This window comes from Danio aesculapii, chromosome 18 (assembly GCF_903798145.1).
Source record: "Danio aesculapii chromosome 18, fDanAes4.1, whole genome shotgun sequence".
Classification (NCBI taxonomy): Eukaryota; Metazoa; Chordata; class Actinopteri; order Cypriniformes; family Danionidae; genus Danio; species Danio aesculapii.
In genome coordinates, this window is record NC_079452.1 from 1469673 (window position 1) to 1497173 (window position 27501).

Below are 27501 nucleotides of genomic sequence, written 5' to 3' on the forward strand. Positions count from 1 at the left end.
ATTCTGTGCTGCAAACATCCTCTACTCCTTAGCAGCATAGTAGAATGGCACACATGGCAATTACTTTACCACAGAAAGTTGGTTGTTCATTTTAAAAAAGATTTTGGAGGCAAAAGCTTGTTAACGATTGAGGCACAGGTTGATCGCGAAGGTGAAGAGCGTTGTGTGTGTTGCGGATAGGTGATCCGTGTGCAAAAAAAAAGAGAGAAAAAAAGGCAGGTGCTCGAGCACCCAAACCCCCCTTCTGCACGTGTCTGCTGTTTATAATGAAGTAAAATGAAATAACTCTGCAAACGGAGATAAAGCAACTTCGCCTTTACAGATCAGTCTGCGGCTGCTCATTAACCCTTGATGAGTTTACTACACCGGTGGTCAAACAAATGCGCACCTTGGTTGTCATAAATCACAAATGATCAGTGTTTTCAATCACAAGTGACTTAATTCAGATTTCAAATGCCTAAATACACATTAGTAGTAGCAGAACTAGGCTTGTGCCGGTATTCGGTAATGCGATAAATCACGGTAATGAATATGCACGATATTGTTATCGCGGGCACTTCAAAATACCGTGGAAAAATAATAGATCCGAATTTATATTCTTAGAACGCGCCTTAGCTTATTTTCCATCAACCGCTTGAAGAAACACTGCGTATATGCTGCGCAGAACTGATGCGCACTCTTATGTAAACAATCCCCACATGTAGAAACCCTGTGTGCGCGCCGCCGCTGCCACCGCACTATAATCCTCACACGCAGACCGGGCACTTTCCCGGTGGGCCGACGTACTTTTTGGGCCGGGCTGATCATCGTCTTATGATTTGATCGGCCCATAAAAGGCTTAGCAGCCTATCGTTTTTTTCTGCCTTATTGATTGACGCTGCTGTGATCTGTGACTCTCTGAAAGTAGATGCTTTTTTCCCGGACAGACAGACCGGGCCGGTCCATGTGACACTCTGCAGCCCATTGGTTCTTTTCGGTATTGACATTGGGCTGGCCCAATAACAAACTCCTATTTTGGACTCCGTGTGAGCGTGCGTCGTCTGTGTGTATTTGTCAAAATAGTCGAGAGTCAGAGAGAAGAAACGCAAGGGAGGCGCAGAGAAATCGCGGGAAATACACCGGCGTTTCATTTAGCGATTCTGAAAGTTCTCTGTTCATTCTAGTACACGGCTAAAACGCAAATCACGTGAGCACACACTCTCTGCCCAGAGCTGCAGCCACTAGTTCAGCGGGTGAGCATAAACCCCAGGTGAAAGTATAGTGCATGTCAGACAGTTCATCTGCTGGATGATCTCATCTCACTATAGTTGTTAAACGTGATATTGAATTCATCTTGTTGTCTCTATCTAACAATTCTTATGTCTTTTAAATCACTTGTTCTCAGTTAACTGTTTTGGCTGAGTGCAAAGATAAGCTAATATATTAATTTATGTAACCACACACACTGATTCTGCACATTGACTGATTGCTTACCTTTATCGTTTAAATTTAATGTACGTTATACTGTTATAATGGCCATTATTGGTTATTAAAACTGATATTCTGCAAAAGAGACAGGGTAAAGTTCATTCTTTTCAATGGAAATGAAAGGAGACAGTTATATTTAAGCCTTGTTTTGTTATAAATATGCAGTGTGAAGATGATGCTCCTAAAAATATGCAGCTACACGAGGCTGTTTGGTGTCTATTAATCATAATATCAAAATGAAACAAATTTGACCATATTATGTTTTCATTGTTTAGATAGTGAAACAGCAAGCAGGATGAGGTGAAAGAGGTTAAAATGTAACACTGTTCCCTTTGAAGATTTACCCATGCATTAGCAGGCAGTTTTTGTTATGTTTATTATTGAATAAGCTAAATTGACTGTAGTGTATGAGTGTGTGTAAATGAGTGTGTATGGGTGATTTCCAATATTGGGTTGTGGCTGGAAAGGCATCTGCTGCATAAAACATGCTGGAATAGTTGGCAGTTCATTCCACGATTGCTGATCGAAGACGGTTTCCCTTTGCACATTCACTTTGATATAATTGCTCAAGTTTACTTTTATATTGTGTTTTGTTTTATTTATATTTATTTATATTTAAATCTTTGAAGTACTTTTAGTTAATTAAAAAGTTATTAAAGTTACTAAGATGACGAAACTGAAATTTTTTGTGTTTTTTTACCTGTTTCTCTAGTAAAATTACAATATCGTGATAATACCGTATACCGTGATAAAAGCTCAATCAATTAATCGCAGCATGAAAATGTGATACCGGCACATGCCTAAGCAGAACAATAATTTACAGTTTATGAAATACACCACGGTTGTCTGTGAAAAGGGCAATAATCATATAAGCATGATCTGACAATGTGCTTACTTCATTCAGTATCACGTGTGCATAATTTGACATTTGTGCTGTCCGTAACGGGTCAGTTTAGGACCATGATCTGTTCACACTGCAAATCTGATATTGGCCACATTTATAAGAGCAGCGTGAACAGCCATGCAAAAAAAATTTAGATCTGAGAAAAAAATCAGATTTGAGCACTAAGCCTGGCAGTGTGAACGTAACCTCAGTAACAGCAATGACACTAACAGAAAACTAATTAGTTTGATTTGCTCATTAGTGAAAAGGTTAACTGTTAATAACACAGTTTATTAATAACACTTTTATTCCTTACGTTAAAGTTTCAAAAAGTTTTTTTTGGTCAATAGTTTTAGGACAACTTTGGTGGCAAACATGTTGGAATTGTTTTTTAACTACAGCAGTTTGAACTATAGTTTTGGTAAAAAAGTTATCTGTGTGGTGGTGAAAAACTTATACACTGAGACATTCACCAGACCAATCAACATGTGACCACATAGTAAGCTCCCAAAAAACACACATCTTAGCCAGACCATAATTTTATCGGAATCTGTATGGGCCTTGTTGGTGAAAAAGACATGTTTTGTAATACAAACAAACAAATGCATATGATAATTTACATTCTTACACATGGCAAAAACAATTGTTATTCAAAATAAACTACTTAAAAAAATAAAAGAAACTAAATTAAAAGAGGGCATTATTTGTTATGTATACAGAAGAAACTAAATGAATAAAGACAAAAACAAGACAAGAAAAAAATATAGATAAAATAAAATACTGATAAATCTGGATACTTTACAATATTAGCAAATTACTACCTTCTGACATTCTGCAAAATTAGCTTAACTCTTTTACCGGCCTGCTTAACCTGGTTAATTTGCTTTTCTATGAGGTCATTGGCTAAGTACTAAATCATTCAACCATTATAATTGTGTCTATAAGAGGGCAAATTCTTATGGTAATTTGCATGTTGCATTCGCTGTGGAGCTCAATTATTGGGATGCTTTTCTTTCTTCACACACTCCCGCTTCTCTATCAACTTAATACAAAGGCGAAAAACACTCCTTGTCAAACAATGGGAGACCCTAAATATCCTCTGTTTTCCAAGGATGGAGATGTAACTATTGGAGGAGTTTTTGCAATACACAGAAAGGAAACATTGCCTTCTTTTGAGTTTGCACAAAAACCGCTACTTCTGTCATGCTCCAGGTTTGTATTTTTTTAACTATATACTTTTAAAATAATTAATACAGTACAATAATAATAATAGTAACAACAACAATAATAACACTGTTTAATACCATTATTATCCTTATTTCTCCACCTGGAGTATCTGTTAATTTAATTGATATTGAGCCATCTGATTTATTGTTTGATTTTACAGTGTGAATTTGAGAGATTTCCGGCTTGCACAAATAATGATTTTTGCAATTGAGGAGATTAACAAAAGTAAAACTTTGCTTCCAAATATTTCTGTTGGATATCGAATCTATGATACCTGTGGTTCAAGGCTGTCTACCATGAGTGCAACTATGGGAGTACTGAATGGCCAGGAGTTTAGACCAGGAGACAGATGCAATGATCAGCCTCCTTTGCATGCTATCCTTGGTGAATCAGAGTCTTCTGCCACAGTAATTTTGTCCAGAACTACAGGACCTTTCAAAGTTCCAGTGGTAATAAGCAACAGTAACAACAATTAACCACAAATTACCATACTGAAGACTGCATCATTCATGATTTCTTTTTCAGATAAGTCCTTCAGCCACATGTGAATGTCTCAGTAATAGGAAAGATCACCCCTCTTTCTTTAGGACTATTGCTAGTGATTACCACCAGAGCAGAGCACTTGCATACATAGTCAAGCACTTTGGCTGGACTTGGGTGGGAGCTGTGAGCAGTGACAATGACTATGGAAACAACGGAATGGCGATATTTCAGAAAATTGCACAGGAGGAAGGGATTTGTGTTGAGTATTCTGTGAAATTCTACCGAACAGAGTCAGATAAACTCAAAAAAGTGGTAAATGAAATTAAAAAAGGCACAGCAAAAGTAATTGTTGCATTTGTTTCATTTGTTGAGATGGGCTTACTTATTGATCAATTGAGTATTCAGAATATTACAGGCTTCCAGCTGATTGGTGTGGAATCATGGATAACTACAAAAAATTACTTCACTTCAAATAGTTTTCCATCAATGAGAGGGTCTCTGGGATTTGCAGTGAGAAAAATCAATATTGAAGGGTTTATAGATTATGTTATAAAATCATTCTGGGATACAGCTTTTCCATGCACCCAGACTGAGGGTAATTCTTCTCAAAATTCAATAAGTTGCAGCAGATCTGAGGATTTACTTGAGCTAAGAAACTACACTGAAGATGTGCTTGAACAAAGATATGCAAGCAATGTCTTTAAAGCAGTTTACGCAGTAGCTCATTCATTACACAGTCTATTGGGGTGCGAAAACCAAGAACTGTGTGATAAAAATAAGCCAATACACCCACAACAGGTAAAAAAATAATCAGAAATGGAAAAAAAATAGGGGTGGGGGCAGGGGGGGTTGGTATTGGAAAGTATAATAAATGTTGATTCTATCAAAATAATTGGTCTTTGTCTCTTTCTTTAAAAAGGTAGTTGAGGCCCTGCAAAAGGTCAATTTCACCATACAAATGGGAGATCAGGTGTGGTTTGACAGCACTGGTGGTACAGTGGCCCATTATGAAGTTGTGAACTGGCAGCAGGACTTTGATGGTTCATTCCTGTTTAAAACAGTGGGATACTATGATGCTTCGCTTACCCCCCAGCAACGTTTAGTGCTTAATACTAAAAATATAATTTGGGCTGGAGGACAGCAGAAGGTAAATCCTATTAAACTTTTTATACTACCATGTGATTTTAAATTAAAGCAATGTGAAATTAAACATTCACTAATTGTATTCAGATTTTTCTGAAATTTATAAAGATCAATTAATTAGTTTAGGAGAAAAAAATTGCCTCATACATAAGAATTTATATATTTTGTAAGATAGAAACATGCTGAGATTAAAAAATGAGTTTCATATATGTAGGACAACACTTTATAATAATTCTAATGTCACAGTTAATGTAACATTAGGTAATAATTGTATGGACCATAAGTGGGGCTTACGCACATGGTCCAAATAAATTAAGAATTGGTTCTAGATAAAGATCTAGGTGTTAGAGGCAGAAAGCTGCCAGCTGCAGGTAAGAAAGTTAATGTAGGTAGTAATGTAGCAGAATACACATCAATAGTTTATAACAGCTGTGACATAGTTGCTTTGTGAGCACCCTTCTGGAATCTTATGATGGCCACTGTATGTAAATATTGTTATTGTTTATGTTTCATCACATTAAACAGACACGCTACTTCTCTGTGCATTTTTAGTAATGCTGAAATGATTTATTTATTTATTAACAGTTGTGAATGCTGTACGACAGTAAAAATCATGCATATTATTTGACGTTTTATTAATGTTATGACTTAAAATATTGACAAAACAACCTTTATACTTTAGTGTCAGTATAAATATATTTATGTATATTATTCCATGCAGAAGCCAAATTCTGTATGCAGTGAGAGCTGCCGTCCAGGTACTAGGAAGGCTGCACAAAAAGGAAGACCTGTCTGCTGTTATGACTGCATTCCATGCGCAGAGGGAGAAATTAGCAACGAGACAGGTAATCTTCAGCCGATTTGGTTAATTTTTCTTTTATTTCATATAAGTGAAATCATTTTAATTTTGTTTCTAACTTTTATTGCAACTTTATTTACAGATTCAATTAACTGCAAGCAGTGTTTGGAGGAATACTGGTCTAATGCTGAGAAAAATAAATGTGTGTTAAAAGCTGTAGAGTTTCTGTCATTCACAGAAATTATGGGTATAATACTAGTCTTTTTCGCACTATTTGGAGTAGGACTAACCACACTAGTGACTATCCTGTTTTACAGGAAGAAGGACACTCCCATAGTAAAAGCCAACAACTCAGAGTTGAGCTTCCTATTGCTCTTCTCCTTGAGTCTGTGTTTCCTCTGCTCACTCACTTTCATTGGTCGCCCCACTGAGTGGTCCTGTATGTTGCGTCACACAGCGTTTGGAATCACTTTTGTCCTTTGTATCTCCTGTGTTCTTGGGAAAACAATAGTGGTGTTAATGGCCTTCAAAGCTACACTTCCAGGTAGCAATGTCATGAAATGGTTTGGGCCTGTACAACAACGACTCAGTGTTCTTGCCTTTACACTTATACAAATTATTATCTGTGTGGTTTGGATAACAATATCTCCACCATTTCCCTACAAAAATATGAAATATTATAAGGAAAAGATTATTATAGAGTGCAATCTGGGTTCTACATTAGGCTTCTGGGCTGTTTTGGGTTATATCAGCCTACTGGCTGTCTTGTGCTTTGTTCTGGCTTTTCTGGCTCGGAAGCTGCCTGATAACTTTAATGAAGCCAAATTCATCACATTCAGTATGCTCATATTTTGTGCTGTATGGATTACTTTTATACCAGCTTATGTCAGTTCTCCTGGAAAATTGACTGTAGCTGTGGAGATATTTGCCATGTTGTCATCTAGCTTTGGTTTACTATTTTGTATTTTTGCACCTAAATGTTACATCATCCTGCTTAAGCCTGAACAAAATACAAAGCAACATATGATGGGAAAAAAGTCATATTGAAAAAAATTTTATTGTACTGTAATAGCTAAATATTTATTTTCAAATTCAAAAGGAAAAGGTATTAAACAATACTATGTTTAGACATGTATTTTGTTGTCACAGAAATAAGCATATCAGAATATGTTTCAAGGCTAGTTCAACAACAAGAAACAAGGCATCAAGTTAGTATTTATTTCTATTTTAAAATTTGCTGTAAAATTCAGTTTAGTTTTGTTTATTTTATGAACGGGTTTGTTTGTTTTTAGTTTCGTTTTTATTTTGTTTCTACTACAATTGCAAATCAAAAAAATTTGGGACAGTATGAAAAATGCAAAAAAAAAAAAAAAGAATGTAATGATTTCTAAATTTACTTTGACTTATATTCCATTATAGACAATACAACAAACATTATTTAATGTATTGCTTGTGATTTTTATTTATTTTTATTTATTTGTTTATTTATTTTAATTTTTTCAAACTAAACACGTATTCCAATTTTGGTTCTTGTAACACATTTCAAAAACAGTTGAAACAGGAACAATTTAGTAATAGTAGGTAAATTGGCTAGTAATCAGGCTAGTAATCAGGTAAATTGGTTTATTATTAAGATGTGATTTGAAACAGGTGATGTCAACAGATGATTGTAATTATGATTTGTACCAAAGCAGCAGCCAAGAAAGGTCTAGTCCTTTAGGAGCAAAGATGGGTCGAGGATCGCCAGTTTGCCAACAAATAAGTAAGAAAAAAGAAAGACATTTGGATATTTCACCTTCAACAGTGCATAACATCATTAAACGATTCAAGGAATCTGGAGGAATTTCTGTGTGTATAGGACAAGGGTACAAGCCTAAGCTGAACAACGGTGAACTCTAATCCCTCAGGCAGCACTGCATCAAGAATCCTCATTCATCTAAAAGTAATATCACCACATGGGCTCAGGAATACTTTGGCAAACCTTTCTAAAGTACCACAATATGTAGTTACATCCACAAATGCCAGTGAAAACTGTACTGTGCCAAAAGAAAGCCCTATGTTCCAGAAGCGCAGTCGACTTCTTCTGGGTTAGATATATCTGGGATGGACCATCACACAGTAGAAATAGACACCATATGCTTTGGACCAAAGCCGAAAAGGATCATCCAGACTGTTACCAGCAACAAGGTCTGTCATGGTATGGGGTTGTGTCAGTGCCCTTGGCAAAGGTAACTTGCACTTCTATGATGGCCCCATTAATGCTGAAAAGTACAATAGATTTTGGAGCACAATATGCTGCCTTCTTTTACAGAGACGCTTATGCATAGTTCAACAACACAATGTAAAACCACATTCTACACACATTACAAAGTCCTGGCTGTTAACGAAAATGATACAGGTACTTGACTGGCCTGTCTGCAATCCCGTCTCCAACAGAGAATATGTGGCACACTTTGAAGCGCAAAATGCGACAACTAAGACCCTGTACTGGTGCCCACCTTAAGACTTGTTTGCAGAGAGAATGGGACAAAATTACACCTGAAACACTTCATTACTTTGGTGTCTTTAATCCCTAAACGTCTTTTAAGTGTTGTGAAAAAGAATGGAAACATTACAAAGTGGTAAATGTTATACTGTTCCAAATTTTTAACAAATGTTTTACAAAAACTAAAGTTGTAACACAGATGGTAACAGCCGTCTTTGCGGTGGTAATATCTGTAAAATGTGCCTGCAGCTTTTTACCGCTGGGTGGCGCTTTAACCATATACTTCATCAGCTGAAACATCAACATGCAATTTTCATCATGGTCAACTTTGCCTTTTCACAATACTAGATAGGACAGTACTGTACATGTATCTCATACACAGGTACTGTAGGTGATGTGATGTGTTTAATTAAAATATAATTTGGTTTGCTAGTTTTGGTTTCCACAGCAATAAACATGCTTTTACACTATACTGCATGTTTTAGAAAAAGAAGTCTACAATACACAGTGAGAAGCATAGCCCATAGTCTGCAATTATTAGGCAAATATAAGAATTAAAGTTCTTTAGCCTTTATAGTGCCCTATTAAATTGTGATGTGGTAAAAAGGATGTTTGATTTCTAAATCCTTTAGTTTTTTTTTTTTCAGGATAAGAAAATAAATCTGAAAATATGCAAACAAATAAATGAATTAAACAGATTGTAATGGCATACATTTTAACTACACAGGAGACAAGACACATTTAATAAAAGCTAATCAAATATCTCTAATTCTGATTGAATAACTTTTTTAACGTAAAAGGGCTTTGTTATTCAATCACCACACACAGTTTAACCTTTTTCAAATTGTGTCTAATCTGTTTCACTGCAGGCTGCAATGTGGTATGCAAGATTGACATTGTAATACTGAAACAAATTCCTTCGGTTTTGACCATACAGAGTATTCAATAAGAAATAAAATACTACAAACAATTTAGATATTAATAAACTAAATAAAATAAAGGCTATGCAATAATCCAAACAACTCAAGCGCAGACAAATTGTTTTCAAAAGTCTGCCATCTATAAGCTTTGTAAATCTACAAAAACAACCCTGGAGTTTTCAAACTAGCTTATGCAGGCTTTTCAAGTATATAATTAAGTTTTATTATTGTCAAAGTATGGCAATATACGGTATAGACTACACCTGCTTCATATATTGCTTTAAAGCTTTTGGAAATATATGGTACAATTTGGGAATTCGCTTAAATAAATTTTTACTTAATACTTTGTTCCATTTAAAAGTATATCAATCAGTTATGTAATTGAAAAAGTAGCCTAATTCTAAACTGATTCATGTTGGCATACATATGTAAAAGGTTGAGGAATGCGTAGAGCATTAATAGCCCCATGGTCTGAACACTGACACAAAGCGCACTGCACATCAAGCTTCCAATGTGTGATCGAATCCCGCTTCTAGAACACCATTTGAATCTATCTTGCCTTTCTCAATTTTTACTGAATTCTTAGAGTTTTCCAATTCTTGTCTGCTAAAAAGGCAAAGACACCAAAAATAAAGTTTAAAAACAATTACATAAAAGTAGACAAAATTGTTTAGCCTCTGGTCATACAAAATTCTATTATCTATTGTGTCCTCTTCATGTCGAAGAAATTATACACTGGTTGATGAGGTTAGATCTCTTATTTTGTTAATGTGTTAACTTAATATTCGTGTAGGTCTTTTGTGATGTTTATTATAAAAATGCTTAGGTTTGTGCATTTGTAAAACTATCCTGTTTATCCTAAACATCCTGTTTAGGCTATACTGCTATTGTTTTTGGAATAGAAAAAAAATTACTATATTTACTATTTACTATATTTTCAATTGACCAAAAACAGTTATTGATTCAAATTGAAATGTAATGTTAAAGATGTTGATAATGATTAATAACAGATGCCTTTACCAATATTAAAATGCTTTTTTGATGCAAAATTAAATTCCTTATGCATATTAAGAAACGAAAATAGGCCTAGGCTACTATAGAAAAGAAAATCCGATCTAAAATGTAAAACTATATAAATTGTTAAATACTCTTTACACATGAAAGTGTAAAGTCTGAAGCCCACAATAAATGTGGAAAGTTATTGTGAATTGAAGGATAAGCATTTTATTAAGCTTTGTTAGCAAGTACGTAGTAATTATAGACATGAAGGCTTTTGCTTTAAAGGGTTAACTGCTATATTAGGTGCACAAAGTATAGAGGAATGTTAGCGGATGCTAGCGCATCCTGTTGTTGGGTGGGGGTGAATGACAAGATGTATAAGCTGTGTGTACGTCAACCCAGTCTCACGGCAGTTCGTGAAATAGTCACAAAATTTAATCTATTGATTCGTGTTCATGGGCACGAATTTCCCTCTTTTTTTCGTGTCACCTTGCACGAATTTCCATCCAATGTATTTCAATAGGAAATAATTTTCGTGTCTCTAGCGCGATTTATTTTGCCATAGGGTACCCGATGCTGCGCTTTTAAAAAATAATTTTATTAAATATTATTATAGCCACAGGGTACCAGACGCAGTATTATGATTATTATTATAGCCACAGTGTACCAGACGCAGTATTTTATTATTATTATTGACATAGTGTACCAGACGCAGTATTTTGATTATTATTGTTGACACAGGGTACCAGACGCAGTTTTTTTTTTTTATTTATTTATATTTGATTTCATTTTTTTCATGGAATAGCAGACGCTGTATTGTTTATTTATTTTATTTTGCCACCGGGTATGCAGTATTTTATTTATTTATTTATTCATTCATTCTATTGCCATGGGGTACCAGACGTTGTGTCTTTCCATAATTTATTATAATAATTGTTACTTTTCTTCAAGCACTATTTTCTATACAGACGCAGAAGGAATTCTATTGCTTTCAATGGGTTGCCTCAGGCGTCATATGGAGACGTTCAAAGCCTCGTATAATTACCAATAGATGTCAACGCAATATTTTAAACCTGGTTTACGCCTATTATCACAGTTTTTTTTTTTTTTTTTTTTAATGTGTGATTTTTGTTTTGTTAATGAAAAGCGGCTGTAAACAACTGTAAATGAGAATATACATCGGTCAACGTGACTTTCATCCAACGGTGAGTTAACATCGCTCAGCTATTGGTCAAAATGCATCACCGGTGAGTTTACTGATAAGTTCAACTGTGCAGCAATACGTGTTTAATGCTGCATAATGTATTTTTTTTTTTTTTTATTGGAGATTAGTTGGTATTGATAAATATGTTATCATTTACTTTATATTTAATGAGTGAAATTATATTCAATTGCCCAGTTTAGGGTAATTATGCCTAATAAAACTGATTAATTCATTTTTTTTTTACTTAAAAAAATATTACATTTAAAGTACTAAGTTTAAAAAATATTTTTAGCTGATCTTTGAATTATTAAATTATTCATTGAAGTTGGGGTCATAGTACCTCGAGATCTATTTTTTACAGTCTATGGTCGCAATCCCAAGGTTCATTGCGATCCCAAGGTCCACTGCGGTTTTCCACTCGGTAAGTAAAAAGTAAACAAATAAAGACGATTTGTTGATTTAGATTAGGGATTTGTTCAGAACCTTTATAAAAGCAGGGTAGTTATCTCCTAATGCATTAAATGACTGCAGACTTGATATAAATAAAGCATGTACTGCAACTAGCGATGTTATCTAATTACATCCAAGTTCATTTATTAAAAAACATATTTTCCCCACATATAGTCTTGCATAGCTCATTACAAGATAGTTATACATTTGAAGATGAGGAACAGTGTTACCAGATTGTTGTGTTCCACAATAGTAAACGTCCAAAATCTAAATAAATTATGCAATAAATATTACCTTTAATAATACAATTGTATTCGTGGCCACTTACATGGACAGCACATTTTAGCTGTTATGTCTTATGGTCTTATGTTTTATATTTTGTTATAGACATACAGTGTCATGCTGCAACTATTTTGCAGCAAATGAAATGTCCCAAACACTATTTTAACGGTCCAAAAAGGGCAAAAATGTTTTTACTGATAGTCAAAGCATGTTCAAAAATATGTGTGTATATGTTATTAATGCATTAAAAAAAAGAAAGAAAAAAACTGCTGTGTTCAAGGCAGAAATAAAGAGTTTTTCGTTCTATTACACAAAGGTGACTTTATTGTGTTTTATATAAATTCGGACATATTCCATATATATGGACATAATTTTTCTCTAAAAGTGCATCATATCAAAAGATGATACTTAGGTTTTATTCTAATTAGGTTCCAATAAGCCAAAATAAAAAAATAAATAAAGAGAAATAAAAAATGCATGTATAAAAACAGCTTGGGCCTTATGAGGTTAAGGTCAAAATTATTGGCCCTTTTAAGTTATATTTTTTTGATAATCTACAGAACAATCCATCGTTATACAATAATTAGCCTAATTACCCTAACCTGCCTAGTTAACCTAATTAACCTAGTTAAGCCTTTAAATGTCACTTTAAGCTGTATAGAAGTGTCTTGAAGAATATATAGTCTAATATTATTTACTGTCATCATGGCAAAGATAAAATAAATCAGTTATTAGAAATTTGTTATTAAAACTATTATGTTTAGAAATGTGTTAAAGAAGTCTTCTCTCCGTTAAAAATTGGGGTAAAAATAATCAGGGGGGCAAATAATTCTGACTTCAATTGTGTATTTATATATATGATGCTATATATATATATATATATATATATATATATATGTGTGTGTGCGTGTGTGTGTGTGTGTGTGTGTGTGTGTGTGTGTGTGTGCGTGCGTGCGTGTGAAGTCTGTTGAGAAAAGCAGGCTGGAAAATTCCAGGGCATGTCATAAACTCAAGTATAACATGAGCTCAAGTTTAACAAAAGCTGATGTATTTCACACAATATCATACACTATTACCAGTATAATTTGGCCTTTACCAATTTATTTTATAAAAGAATCTATCATCTCTAAAATGTGGTAAAGAGATGCAACAAGCTGTCTTCTCTGTCAAATATTATGTTAGTCATGATGTTAATGGTAAAACTCAAGGATTACCTTGCACCTTCTCAGAAATATACCATTGATCATATGTATTACAAGAGGCAGGATTTTTTTTAATGCAAGAAATGCTTTTTAAATCATAATCTTAAACAGATTAAGGCTCATTTTGGACTACACTTAAATGACATAACAATTGCTTAATGCAGTACTGATGTATCTAGTAGTTTAGTGGGTCTAACTAATGTCACATCTGTTTTTATTCATTTCAGATGCAGAACCTTTAGACCCTGGATTAAGTCCAATGTATTTATTGGAAAACAGTAGAAAAATCTGCAAATTAGTAGGTTGCAGACATAATTACTCATCTGTCTTCCATACTTGTAGCAAAAGAATGCAGAGGCCATATGAATTAATCTTGACTAAGGGTAAGGTTTTTCAGAATTATTCATTATTTAAAATTATTGTATTTTTTTTTTTAATATGTGCAGATTTGAAAAGAATGTACTTTCTTTTAATAAAGAACTCTTCACAGCACTGCATCTGAACAGTCACAACCTCACAGCAGCACAACCACCCCACTCAGGATCAGTGTTATGCTGCCATTTTGAAGCTGGAACCTCATCTTGTGTACAGAAAAGGTAGAATTGGAAATTCACTGAGTGTCTTGTATTGTGTGGTAAGTCATAGTTTTATTAATTGTTTAATTTCATTGCAACACTAAGTAGTCCATTCTGTGGCCAATATGATATAAAGGGCATAAAATGGGACTGATCTGATCATTGTTTTGATTTCTAATTAAGTACTCAAGGCGCTACACACGTAGCTGAAGTTAGCTACATTGAGTAGGACATTTCTTTCAGTACACTCTTAAAGAAATAGTTCACCCAAAAATGAAATGAAAACTCTTGTCATTAATGACTCGTCCTTCACTTGTTCCAAATGTGTCTGAGTTGCTTTCTTCAGTTAAACACAAAAAATATATGTTTTAAAGAAAGATGAAAATCTGTAAACATTGACTTCCATAGTATTTTTTTTACTCCTATGTATGTCAATAGCCGCGTTTCCACTATCGCGCCTAAAGCGAGCGAGCCAAGGCCAGTCGCGTTTCCACTATCACTTCCGGGGCGTAATCGGGCCAAAGCGGGCTTCCTTGGGGCCAGCGTCCGGCCTTTTTCGGCCCGCCAAATACCTTGGGCCAAGGAGGGCCAACTGGGGCTTCGGGGCGGGGTTACGTACAAAGGCGGAGTTTTCCTGTCAGGTAAAGAGGAGACAAGATGCTTTCTTCCCTTACATTTGTTTTGCTATCGCGCTTGATCAACTCACTAAGAAGAAGAAAAAATGGATAGCAGACAGTACTGGTCAGTTGAGGACACCAGGGCTCTTCTGAACATTTGGGCCGAGGAAAATGTTCAGAGGCAAATAGACGGCGTTAAATGCCGCCGAACTCGAATGTCCTTATCTAGGGATCGCTGTCTGGCCTTACATCAACAGACCACAAACAGTAAAAAGGCAATCGCTTCGGTGTTCTCCATCTTCCAGCTCTCGTAGTGATGCCAGGTTGTGTTTGCGGTTATAATTTGAGTTTTTTGTTCCCGCTGAAGTGGGCGGTTTGTGTGACGGGTTGTGTGACGTTTGATTCGGGGGACGTTCTGGGGGGCGGTGTTTGCGTGACGCGCTGCGAGCAACTAGCCCGACAGTGGAAACGCGACATGATTTCGGCCTCATTTCTCAACCTCCCGGGCTATTGGCCCGGCCTGGCCCGATTAAAGCCCTGGCTCGCACTGGCCCGATAGTGGAAATGCGGCTAATGGTTTCAGGTTTTCAGCTTTCTTCAAAAAACTTTCTTCATGTTCAACACAAAGAAACTTGGAAGTTTTATAATAAAGGTTTACAACCACTTGAGGGAGAGTAAGTAGTGAACTATTCCTTTAACCAATCTAGTTGACTTTACTAGAAAATTGTATAGAAACTCATTGCCTTAAACCACTTACATTATATGCAAGATAAAACTTAACAGCCCTACTTGACTTAAAATATTACTGTAAGTCTAATAAGATTGTAAATGTTGTAAGTTAATTCAAGTATGGCTGTTTAGTTTCACCTTGTATAAAAAATAAGTGGTTTAAGGCAACAGGTTTCTATGCAGTTTTTTAATAAAGTCAACTAGTTTAGGTTAAAACTTTAATGGGTTACAGTAATAGCAGTGAATCATGCAGGTATAACATAAATGTTTAGCCATGTAAAGTAAAAGACTTGTCATAATTTAGCAATATTAGGGTGGAGCACTGTATGCTGTTGTAGTTTTCAAATAATTGATGAGTCAAAGAGTGTGTTTTAAATAGCAAGAAGTGAACAGTGCAGTCACTATCCTCATATCTGAGTCTGTAGGACTGTCAGATCTGCTTGGAATACATGAAAACATGCTGAAAATGTTGAACTTATTTAAGCAGTTAATTCAAGAATGCCAGATTTAATGACACTTTACAGATATAAATTAATATCACTGAACTTTCTAAATGAAACCTAACAATCATCTTGATTCTTTGTTCTTTAATGATATTGTGCACTTCTGATACTTTACAGTGGCAAAAGCTGGGATAACACATGGGATCCTTCCAGGAATTCCTGACCCTTTACACCCAAGTCTCCTCATGACAACCGGTTTGCAATATGACAGTCTAGTCACCATAAACACCTGGACTCGCCAAGCACACATTGGTTCTCAGTGTTTTGTAAAAATGTTGCTGTTCTTTAGTAAGTCTTTGAATATGTTTTTGAAAAGTGTTATAGCTTTTAGGTACTTTTGCTGTTAAGTTCAGAAAGTTGTCATTATAAACATTTTTGTATTTGTCATGAACTTGACTTGCTGTTGTTGTGAAAGTTTGTTATAATGGCATTTCCAAAGGCATCATTTGAAAAGATTTTTCGCAGTGCAGTTTTACTTGAGCTTGACATACCAGATGTGTGACATGAATAAATATCACAAAATAAATAAATATAATAATAATAATACAAAATATACATTTCCTTCAATTATAATTATTTTTAACCATTTACATATATATGTATGGTAATAAAATATTGCTATAAAACTGTTATAAAATATATATTTTTGGTGTTTGCATGTTTTTGTGATTTTTTTTATTTTGTGGTATTATAAATAAATTATAAATGTTTCATTAAAAATGTATTGTCTTTATTTGCATACTCATTTACAACACACTATTTTTACTATTTAATGGGCACAATATTTGTCCTTGAAGTTTGACATATATTTATATTTGGATACCTACAGGATGCAGGGTCAATTTACAGGAAATGCTGAACTATATTTGTTTTCAAACATGACATTTATTATTTTATTATTCATTTCAAATGAATGCCTACGATCTGGTTTTACTGTGATTATTTTGCACATCAGATTACACCCACAAAGGAATCTCACTGTAAATATACATTTGTATTTTTAATAAGACATAATATTAAATATGTAATATTAATATAAATTTTAATATTTAAGTTATAAGTTTATAATCTACCTTCAGCCGGATTACCAAATAGAGACAACAAGTGTGACGTAGATTGCGACGTTGTGATTGGACTAACTTTAAAGCCAAATTAAAAGATGCTTCGTGTTGCTAACTATGTTTTGCTAACTTTGCCACTTTACTAACAGTGTCCTTTATCAATGAGGTATCATTATGTTTCAAATAGTTACCGATTAACCAAGATCGTAACCCTAAACCTAACCCTAATTACACATTTCAATGAACTACAATTTGCAGCGCCATGTTGTTCCCGTCCCATCTATAGAGTGACAAAGACTTGTGGGTAATGTAGTTTAAAATATTATTGTAATAAAATGGAATAAATACGATCTTTAATGAACATAGGACTATCTATATAAGGTCATTGTCCATATATTTATGACATATCTGAAAGCCAGGCATAAATTTGTTTTACAATGAGTGTTTTTTTAAACAGCTTTTATTGACTTTCAGTATATATCTGAAAGTTATGTCCAACATTATTTATTGAATATAGTATAAGTAATAGTCTTGTGGTTTTTCCCTTATATATTCTAATTTGACTTTGAGTTAGAGACGTTTGAAATGTGAATAATATTTTTCTTTTTCCATGGGGCTCTACACATCCCCTGGGAGTAGAAAGGCAGTAAAACCTATGTAGATGTATCATCTTCAACATGAACAAGACATTGTTATTGTCACATGTACAGTTGTGTTAAAAAATAAGCTGTACAACATCAGTATACTCTCAAATCACTAGTTATTAGCAATAGTCATCAATATTCATCACAAATTATATGAGTAATTGCTTAATTCACTGAAGTGTTCAGAATAATATGTGTGGATTTTATGACTCTGGATTAATCATGGAAAAGAAGTTTCATTAATGGTCATCATGTGATGTTTAATTGTTTCTACTTTATTTGAAATATGGATAAGTTATATTAAAATATTTAAATGTTTATAAATGTAACCTTTTAAAGGCTTTTTGTATTTGTTTTGAAAAAAAACTCTTTATCTGATTACTTTTACTTTCTAAATCTTCAACTTGTTTGTGTAACAGTATGTTTTGATGACAATGGATGAACTTATGTATTTAATCTAGGAAATAATTATTCCACATAATGTCTTTGTCCTGCATGTGTCCCTATAATAATAAACTTTAAACAGTTTTCAGTTATTACTGCACACTACACTAAGATACTGACAAATGTGGCCTTTGTTATCTTTCTTCAGCAAAGGACTGAAGTCTAAAATAAAAATTTCCCCTTTAGCATACCATATTAATTCAAATTAGTATTACACTATGCAACTTACTGTGTCTTGTGGTGAAACTCAATCTGGATAATTTTGTAGACACTGCATTTAATTATTGTTTTCATCATGGGTTAATTTGCTAATTATTTTCTTTATTAATCAAATGATTTGTAAGAATTGCTGCATTGTAAAAATCATGAAAATAGTAAGAAATGAGGTTACAATTGTAGCGCGTACTCAGTGGTGCTCGATTTGCTACTAGTTTAGCACTTTGAAATAGCCTGGACCAGCAATCAGAAGATTCTAGGTTCGACTCCTGGCTGGCTCGCCAAGTTTTTGTAGCGCGTACTCAGTGGTGCTCGATTTGCTACTAGTTTAGCACTTTGAAATCGCCTGGACCAGCAATCAGAAGGAAAAAGATTCGACTCAAGAGCAAAAAAAAAGGTAAGTAGAATATGTATAAGTATACTTTCACTATTAAACAATTTAAAAGAGAATAAACCAGTCACTGAAATTTTGATAAATTGTCTGTAATAATAAACTCACTCAGATACTTAAAATTTGCAGTAAGTGCAGAAATAACAAAATATAATTTCACAAGTAATTTGAATAATAAGACCACAAAATAAAGAAGATGTCAAAAGTTAAATGCACAGTTCAGAAAATTCAATAAGAAACAGTTCAATTCAAACATCAAAGTCCAGTGTTCCGTTAGGGCTCAGATACTAAAAGTCTGGGCTCTTAATGTTCAGTTCAGTTCGCAAAAAAAGTAGAAAAAAAAATATAGCAATGTTCCTCAACGATGAAAAGTTTAATCCAAAAATTGGGAAAAAATATATATATAATCCACAAAAAATCCAGGAAGCAAAAGTCAAAAAAACATAAATCAAATGGTTCGATCCTACCAGATTTGATGACTGATCCCTTTGTGTCTCACCAGTCACAATTTGATGGGGTGGCTCGCCAGTCCAACCCGGACAGAATGCTCAGGATGGACAGTTCTCAATCACGTCTCTTCAAAGTGAAAAAAAAACAAACCCAAAAAAACCCGGCCTTGAAACAACAAAGCCGAATAAAACATTATTTTCAGTTGTCCGAATAAATCATCTTAAACCTAAAATGAATTGTGTGTCTAAATTATTAACACACACACACAGACACAGAACACATATGCTAAGTCACCATGTGCTCGTGTATTACATTGCGGTCTATGTACATAGTTAGCAAAGCTAGCATCCATCTAATACACATTTCACTGGATAAATCATTTTCAACCATAAAACTTTTCAACTAGAACACATCACAAACCTTTAAATAATTATATACGCACATTTCACACTCATTGCTTCACATTTCACAGAGTTAGAGCTTTTAAACTTTTAAATAACTTATGTTCTGAATGTTTTTAATCACAATTCACAGTATATGAACACAAAATAATAATATACATATCTTGTAAAGAATCAGAACTTACCAAGAAGAAATGTTGATGATAATGAAAGAAAAAAAAAAAAGGAATAGCAGCTCTCTGAGGGAATAGATGTTAAAGTATAATAGATTTGTCAGGTCTCCTCTCAATTTTGTCAGTTGCTAGGTCTCAAACTGTCAAGCATTACTGATAGTTTCTCACAGTATCAAATAAATATGAAGTTATTTGTTAATAATCGCTGGATTATTAAGCCGTGTACATTAAGCTCGCGCTCTCTCGTTCAAGTTCAATCGCGTTCTCTCGCACTCTGTCTGGCTGTGCGCGCACTCAACAGGGGCGGAGCTAACTTCCGGGTAACTTCCGACTTCAGGTTAAAAGTCTCTTAGGAGTTTTATTCTTTTTCTTCCTATCTCTTTACTTGCATAGCAATCAATCTTTAAATTTCTATTTCTTCTTAAGTATTATTGTAAAAATCATTAGATAAATAAATTAAGCAGTCATGTAAGCTAGATTATTGATCTGGGTTACACAATGACGAAAAGATATCTTTACAAATGCTGTGAATAGTTCAAACCTCCAAATGATTAAAAACATAGCCATTAACCAACAAAATAAAAATGCAAACCTTCAGATTATCTAAACTAAAAGTAAAATAATGTTGTGCTGTTCTTATATGTAAGTATAAGCTATTAAGATGGATTATGTCTACCAAAAAATCATATTTTATATATTTTTTGTTAGTTTTGAAAATGTTTTAATTGGCATCATTTGATTTTTTTTGCATTCAATAGAACATTGTACAAATAGTTTTTTTATTTCATTATTATTATTTTCATTTTCAACAGAACAACAGTGGTACTGGTATCTTGTAACAATATGTACAGCAGTTTTTGTTGGACATTCTTTTTTTTTTTTGTTCAAATCTTTTTATTAACATTTTGGTCAGTAAAACATCAATTTCAAAAGTATTTGAAAAACAGAGACAAATTATCTTTGCTCCAACAGAGCCCCCCACCCCGCTGCACCTTTTCTGTACAATATGTTATGCCTATTTTAAATCTGTTTTACATCATGTCATGATATATTCATGCATACATACAAGTAGATAAAAGTTACATTATATGTTCACTCATCTATTGTACATATATACACATGCATCGAGTCACAATAGGCTTCGCAAATGTAAACTAAAGAAATAAAATAAATTGAATATAAAATAAGATGATGGGAAGGAAAAAAAAATGTGAGAAACAAATAAATAAAGGTCAAACTGAAAATATTAAGTTTGGATCCATTTGTTTTATATATGTCAGCACTGGCTGCCAAATAAGATAAAATTTTTGACTGCAACCTCTGGTGGAGTACCGAATCTTCTCCATTGTAAGATGGTACATAAGCTCCCTAATATATTGATTAAAAGTTGGAGGAAATTTGTCCTTCCATTTAAGTAGAATAAGACGTCTAGCAATTAATGTTGAAAAAGAAATCATATTTTTGGTATTATTGTCTAAACTGGGATCTGTGATTAAACCAAATATTCCTATAATAGGGCAAGGGTCAATTGTTACATGCAAAACATTTGAAAAAAAACTAAATAATAATTGCCAGAACTTGGTAATTTTAGAACATGACCAAAACATATGTGTGTGATTAGCTATCTCTACGTCACATCTACTACATAAGGGATTTATAGTTGGTGAAAATTTAGCTAATTTTGCTTTTGTCCAATGAAGGCGATGGACCACTTTAAACTGAATAATTGTATGTCGCAAACAAATTGAAGTTGAGTGAATCTTATTTATAATATCTTGCCAAATTTCCTCTGAGAGAATCAACTCAAGTTCATTTTCCCATTGTTGTTTCGACTTTGTTACTGAAGTTAGATTTTGTGAGGAGATAAAAGAGTAAATTACACCTATATTACCTTTAAGAACTGGGTTGGTTTTTAAAATGGTGTCGAGTAATGTTTCTGTAGGTAAAGTTGGAAAGTCTACTGTATTAGAAATCATAAAACTGCGGATCTGTAAATATCTAAAGAAATGTGTTTTAGGGATATTGTATTTTGTTCTTATTTGGTCGAAGGACATGAAATTGGAATCGCTATATAAATCGTTCAGTGTGGTGAGTCCTTTTTCTATCCAGCAGTTAAAAGTAGCATCTGCAATTGAAGGAGTAAACATATGATTTCTCATAATAGGGGCCTGCATTGAGAGATCTGTAAATGATAATGCTCGTCTAAATTGGTGCCATATTTTAAAAGATGTTTTAACAATTGGATTCGGAGAGTATCTAGATATTGGGTCAGGAAGAGGAGTCTTAGAACAAAGTAAAGAAGATAATGTAAATTTACAAGAAGCCTTTTCTAGTTGTAACCATGTGGGATTATCAGATGGGTTAATCCAATACAGCATAAATTTAATGTTAGAAGCCCAATAATAATGTTGAAAATTTGGGAGAGATAACCCACCAAAAGAGCGATGTCTTTGCAATAAATTTTTACGCATGCGAGGTATTTTCCTATTCCAGATAAAATCAGATATAAGGGAGTCTATGTTGGTAAAGAAAGACTTAGTTAAAAAATTGGAAGACATTGAAATAAAAATAGCAGTCTAGGCAGTATATTCATCTTAACAGTGTTAATTCTACCTCCCAAAGATAAAGAAAGCAGGTTCCAACGATCAAGATCTTGTTTTAAGTTTTGCAAAAGTGGGCTAAAGTTAGCATTATAAAGTTTATGATGTTTATGAGTAATCCAGACACCCAAATATTTAATTTTCTCAGTACTTATTTTAAAAGCAAATGAGTTAGATAATGTTGTGTAAGATGTACAATTCACCGGCATAAGTTCACTTTTCTTAATATTAATTTTATAACCCGAAATTTTCCCGAATTCATTTAAAAGTTCCATCAGTGCTGGCAAGCTTGTAAGTGGATGAGATAAGTATACTAGCATATCGTCTGCATACAGAGACACTTTGTGTTCAATATTCCCTTTGTATATTCCTTTAATTAGAGTATTCTCTCGTATAGCCACGGCTAGTGGTTCGATTACCAACGCAAATAAAAGAGGAGATAATGGGCATCCCTGTCTCGTACCACGTTGCAAAGAAAAAAAAGAAGATAGATTATTATTTGTTCGCACTGCCGCCACCGGTGAGCTATAAATTATTTTAATCCAATGAATAAATTTTGAACCAAACCCAAATTTTTCCAAAACATAAAAAAGAAAATCCCACTCCACCCTGTCAAACGCTTTCTCAGCATCAAGCGATAGTAGTACCTCAGAAGTATTAGACGGAGTGGGATCATAGAGAATATTTAAAAGTCTACGTATATTAAAAAACAGTTGCCGGTTTTTAATAAATCCAGTTTGATCCCTCGATATTACAGAAGGCAGAACATTTTCCAGCCTACGAGCTAACATTTTGGCCAGGATTTTGCTGTCTACATTGAGAAGAGAGATGGGACGATAAGAGCCACAATCGAGAGGGTCTTTATTTTCCTTGAGAATAAGCGATATGACTGCTTGTTGCATAGTTGGAGGCAAAGTGCCAGAATGAAAGGATTCCCCAAAAACATTTGACAGCAGTGGAGCCAAGTCATTCCTAAATTTTTTATAGAACTCGCTCGGAAACCCATCAGGTCCAGGTGACTTAGAGTTTTGCATTGACAATATTGAGGCATTTATTTCTTGAACTGAAAAAGGGGCCTCAAGTTCGGCTGCAGTCTCTTTATCAATTGAAGGAATAGTTATTTTATCAAAGAAAGATGAAAGCAAATTTGGGTCCTTAGGAGATTCTGATGTGTATAGTTCTGAGTAGAACTCATAAAAACATTGATTAATCTGCTGATGCTCTGTATGTTTTTGGCCTAATTTATCTTTTATTTGAGTAATAGTGCGATCTGCTGCTTTTTGTCTCAACTGATGAGCTAAAATTCTACCTGTCTTCTCACTATGTTCGTATATTCTATAACGAGTTTTATTTAATAAATTCTCAACATGTTTGGTGTTTAGAAGATTATATTCAGTTTGAAGTGATAATCTTTGTTTATTTAGGGTGGGTGATGGTGTAAGGGCTAGTGTAGCATCTAGTTTAATTATAGCATTGGTTAATTCCTCAAGCCTGTCTCTTTGTTTTTTTCTAATATAGGAACTATAGGATATTATCTCTCCTCTTAGATATGCTTTCATAGCTTCCCATATTACTGAGAAAGATGTTTCTGGTGTTTGATTAAGTTCGAGAAATATTTTAATCTTAGAAGATATCAAGTTAGTAAATGTTTCGTCTGAAAGCAGTAACGTATTTAAACGCCAGGGACAATAATTGTTAAGTGTGTCTGGAATGCATAGCGTCATTAATAAAGGGGCATGGTCAGAAATAACAATAGCACAATACTCGCAATAACTAATCAGAGGTATAAGATTGTTGTCTAGAAAAAAAGTAGTCTATGCGGGAGTATGTCTGATGAACAGATGAGAAAAAAGAATAGCTTCTAGACACAGGATTTCGAAATCGCCAAATATCTGATATCCCATATGTGTCTATAAATGTTTTAATGGCCTCCGCTGACTTTGACGAGGGAGTAGTTTTAACAGAACTACGATCTAAGGATGACATTACACAATTCATATCTCCTCCTAATATCAAAGAGTGTGTGTCCAAATTTGCTAGTTTAGAGAAGGTATTTGTGAAGAAAACACTGTCGTCATAATTTGGTGCATACACATTAGCTAAGATGACTGAGATATTATAAAGTCTGCCAACTACAATAATGAAGCGACCTGCAGGGTCTGCTTCTACCATCGAGGCCTCAAATGGGACATTTTTTTCAATAAGGATTGCTGTTCCCCTAGATTTAGAATTAAAATTAGAGTGATATAATTGACCCACCCAATCACATTTCAACCTAAAATGATCTATTTTACGCAAATGCGTTTCCTGAAGAAACGCAATCCCTACTTTATGTTGTTTTAAATGCAAAAGTACACTTTTTCGCTTAACAGGGTGATTTAAGGACTTAACATTCCAGCTAATAATATTAATGTTGCAGCCTGCTGACCTATTCATTTTATTAATCATTTGAAAAATGTAGCAGTAATCCCTCCTCCCACCTAATAAAGAAAAAACGCGTCAAGTGATTTATAAAATGTAAAACTGGTGCAGTTAAACCCACCCTCACATCACTCGAATGAACAGAGTGACTCCCAACCCCATTGATAAAGTTTCCACACATTTAAGTGTTTGTTTTGGAGAAATCACAGTGTAGCAGGCGCTCCTAAACCAAACATGAACATAGAGCCTATAACCTTATTTCACTATATTTAACTTAAAGTGGTCTTTATACACAACAAAATAATAAACAACTAAAAGGGAGATGACATTTAAAAGATTTAAAGAAAGGAGTGAAAGGGTTGCTTTCTTCGACATTGTTGCGTCTTCAAATTCTAAAGTTGTCATCTACTCACCATTTATAGAAAAAAGATTAAATGAAGTTGAAATAGAAAGTAAATAATAAATGTCTTTTTGAAGGACGTTGAATATCTGTCGTGCAAATTCAGTGTCTGTTATATACAGTAGCATCACCCGTCAGATGCATACTAGTATCTATTGTCTAATGTTCAACATTGTCCAAGACGATATTTCTCTTCACAAATGTCATGGCTTCTACTGGGTCACAGAAATCCTTCTCGTTGCCATTGTAAGTGATCCTGAGTTTCGCTGGATGGAGAATACCATAGCGCACTCCGTCTCGTCCTCGAAGCAACTTCTTGACATCATTAAACGCTGATCGTGCGCGAGCCACGCTCGGAGGGTAGTCAGGAAATATGAGGATTGTAGATCCTTTAAATCTGAGGGGTCCCGTCTCTCTAGCTCTGCGGAGAATCTCCACACAGTCCCTGTAGTAGTGTAATTTGGCCACAATTACCCGAGGTTTGCCACCAGGCTGTTTTGGCTGGAGGCCACGGTGCGAGCGATCCACAAGTATCTCTCTGTTAATTTCTAGGACCTCCTTTAACAATTTAGAGACTGAATCTGGAGAGCTGGAGCCTGGTCCTTCCGCCACGTTCAGTATACGTATGTTCGACCTCCTCATCCTACCCTCCATATCTGTGCATTTTTCCTGCAACGCCGAGACAGCCGTTTCAAGTTTGCTCACTGACCTTTGTAATGAAGTCACATCATCCGAACATGTAGACAGCCCATATTCCATTTCAGTTACCGTCTTTTTCATAGTTTCAAGGTCCGATCGCAGTAGGGTAATGTTGCCGACAACTTCAGTTTTGACAGCCAGTAGTTCCGATCTCATGTTGTTAAATTCGTCAGAAAGAACAGCTTTCAGTTCGACCCTAAGCAGCGTGGGGATGTCATTTTTCAAGAGCGACAGGATTTCAGCTTTTGTATCCGCCATCTCAGTTAGCTTCTCTGGCGATTTCTGATCAGTACACGAGGCGCCAGGCCTACTCGCAATAGTCTTTCCGGTGAAGGTATATTGTCGCAGACTTTTCGCCATTTACGTATCACCGTAACCAAAACAGAAAGAAAAGTTGTGTAATCAAAGTATTAAATGATGTTTTAACGCGGATTTCAAATAAAAGAGGCTCAAAATACAGTTAAGTTAATCAAATTTAGCGGAGCTCACCCAAAACACAACCTATTCCATACCTGCTCACTAGCGCCCCCCCTTTTGTTGGACATTCTAACAAATGCATACAAATGCAACAAAGCAAAGACAAAAATAAAAGGAGATAAAACAAATTTAGAAAGACATATTGTCACCTTAGAGTTATAAGGTTCTATCTGACATGTTTGTCAAAATTGTGTTATTGACATATTCTTATTAAATGACAACTTATTTACTTTATGAAAGTTTTTAGTATGTTGTAAGTTGTTTAAATTTTAAGACTTTTTATTTAAACAAATGTTACAGACATACTGTTTGCTATGAAATGCAAAAACTTTGAAGCTCAATATCTCAAAATCATTCAGAACGCAGATAGAACCTTATAATTCCAAGGTGAAGAAATAGTCACGGAGTAACCTCAAGAAAAATCCAGAATGAGGACCAAATGCGCAAGAACACATCAGATCTTTGATGTAAATCATAGGTAAATTTTTCGAGTGGTAGAAGTCTTGTTACCTGACTCAGCCACATATTGACTGGAGGTATCTGAGCAGTTGACCATAATAATAATAATAATAATAAATTTTTGCCCAAGTATATGCAAAAATTTAATACACATTCTTCTTCATAGAATTCATATTTTAAAAGCTCTTAATGTCAGTTAATGTATTTATTTTATTTTCATATAGAGTACCTCAAATCTATACATGTTGTAAGCAGTTAGGCGTTCAATTATGCTCAAAATTAACACCACTGATTGATTTAAGAGGCATGCATACATACTGTACATGTCTATGTATTTGAAAAAAAAAAGAGACAACAATTTGCTTATAGATGAAGAAATTCAGATTTTATTACATGCTTTAGATTCAGGGTTAAGGTCATCGTCTTCTTTCTTTACAGTAAAAGAAAATCTGTAGTCAATGTCACACTCATGAGTTGGAGCTTTATTTAAAAAATGTATGTTCTCTGCTCCGGCCAAAACATGCAGGTACCTTGCAGGTCTCTAGCTTGCACCCTCGTGTCGTAGTTTTTTTTTCAGTTATTTTGTTGCTTTCTGAGAATGATGATCCACCCACCTTTTAACCCCTCTTCGTTTAGGCCACATGTCGTATCTTAAAAGAAGAACACAACCACATTAAAATGTATTAAAGAGCCCATA

At 34.4% G+C, this 27501-nt stretch overlaps 1 protein-coding gene across 1 annotated transcript; it reads left to right on the plus strand.

Annotated features, from left to right (window-relative positions):
- Positions 1-3353: 3353 nt before the first annotated feature.
- Positions 3354-7049, plus strand: LOC130245480 (extracellular calcium-sensing receptor-like). The gene is made up of 6 exons (XM_056478175.1): positions 3354-3562; positions 3738-4026; positions 4103-4858; positions 4980-5207; positions 5925-6048; positions 6145-7049. Exons 1-6 carry the CDS (start codon positions 3354-3356, stop codon positions 7047-7049), a joined length of 2511 nt encoding a protein of 836 aa, XP_056334150.1.
- The last annotated feature ends 20452 nt before the right edge of the window (positions 7050-27501 follow it).

Bases quoted from the DNA above. Each gene is read 5' to 3' on its own strand.
- LOC130245480 (XM_056478175.1), top strand. From the start codon at position 3,354: ATGCTTTTCTTTCTTCACACACTCCCGCTTCTCTATCAACTTAATACA. The intron at 4,027-4,102 runs GTAATAAGCAAC...TTTCTTTTTCAG, and splicing joins GACCTTTCAAAGTTCCAGTG to ATAAGTCCTTCAGCCACATG. The intron at 6,049-6,144 runs GTAATCTTCAGC...CTTTATTTACAG, and splicing joins AGAAATTAGCAACGAGACAG to ATTCAATTAACTGCAAGCAG.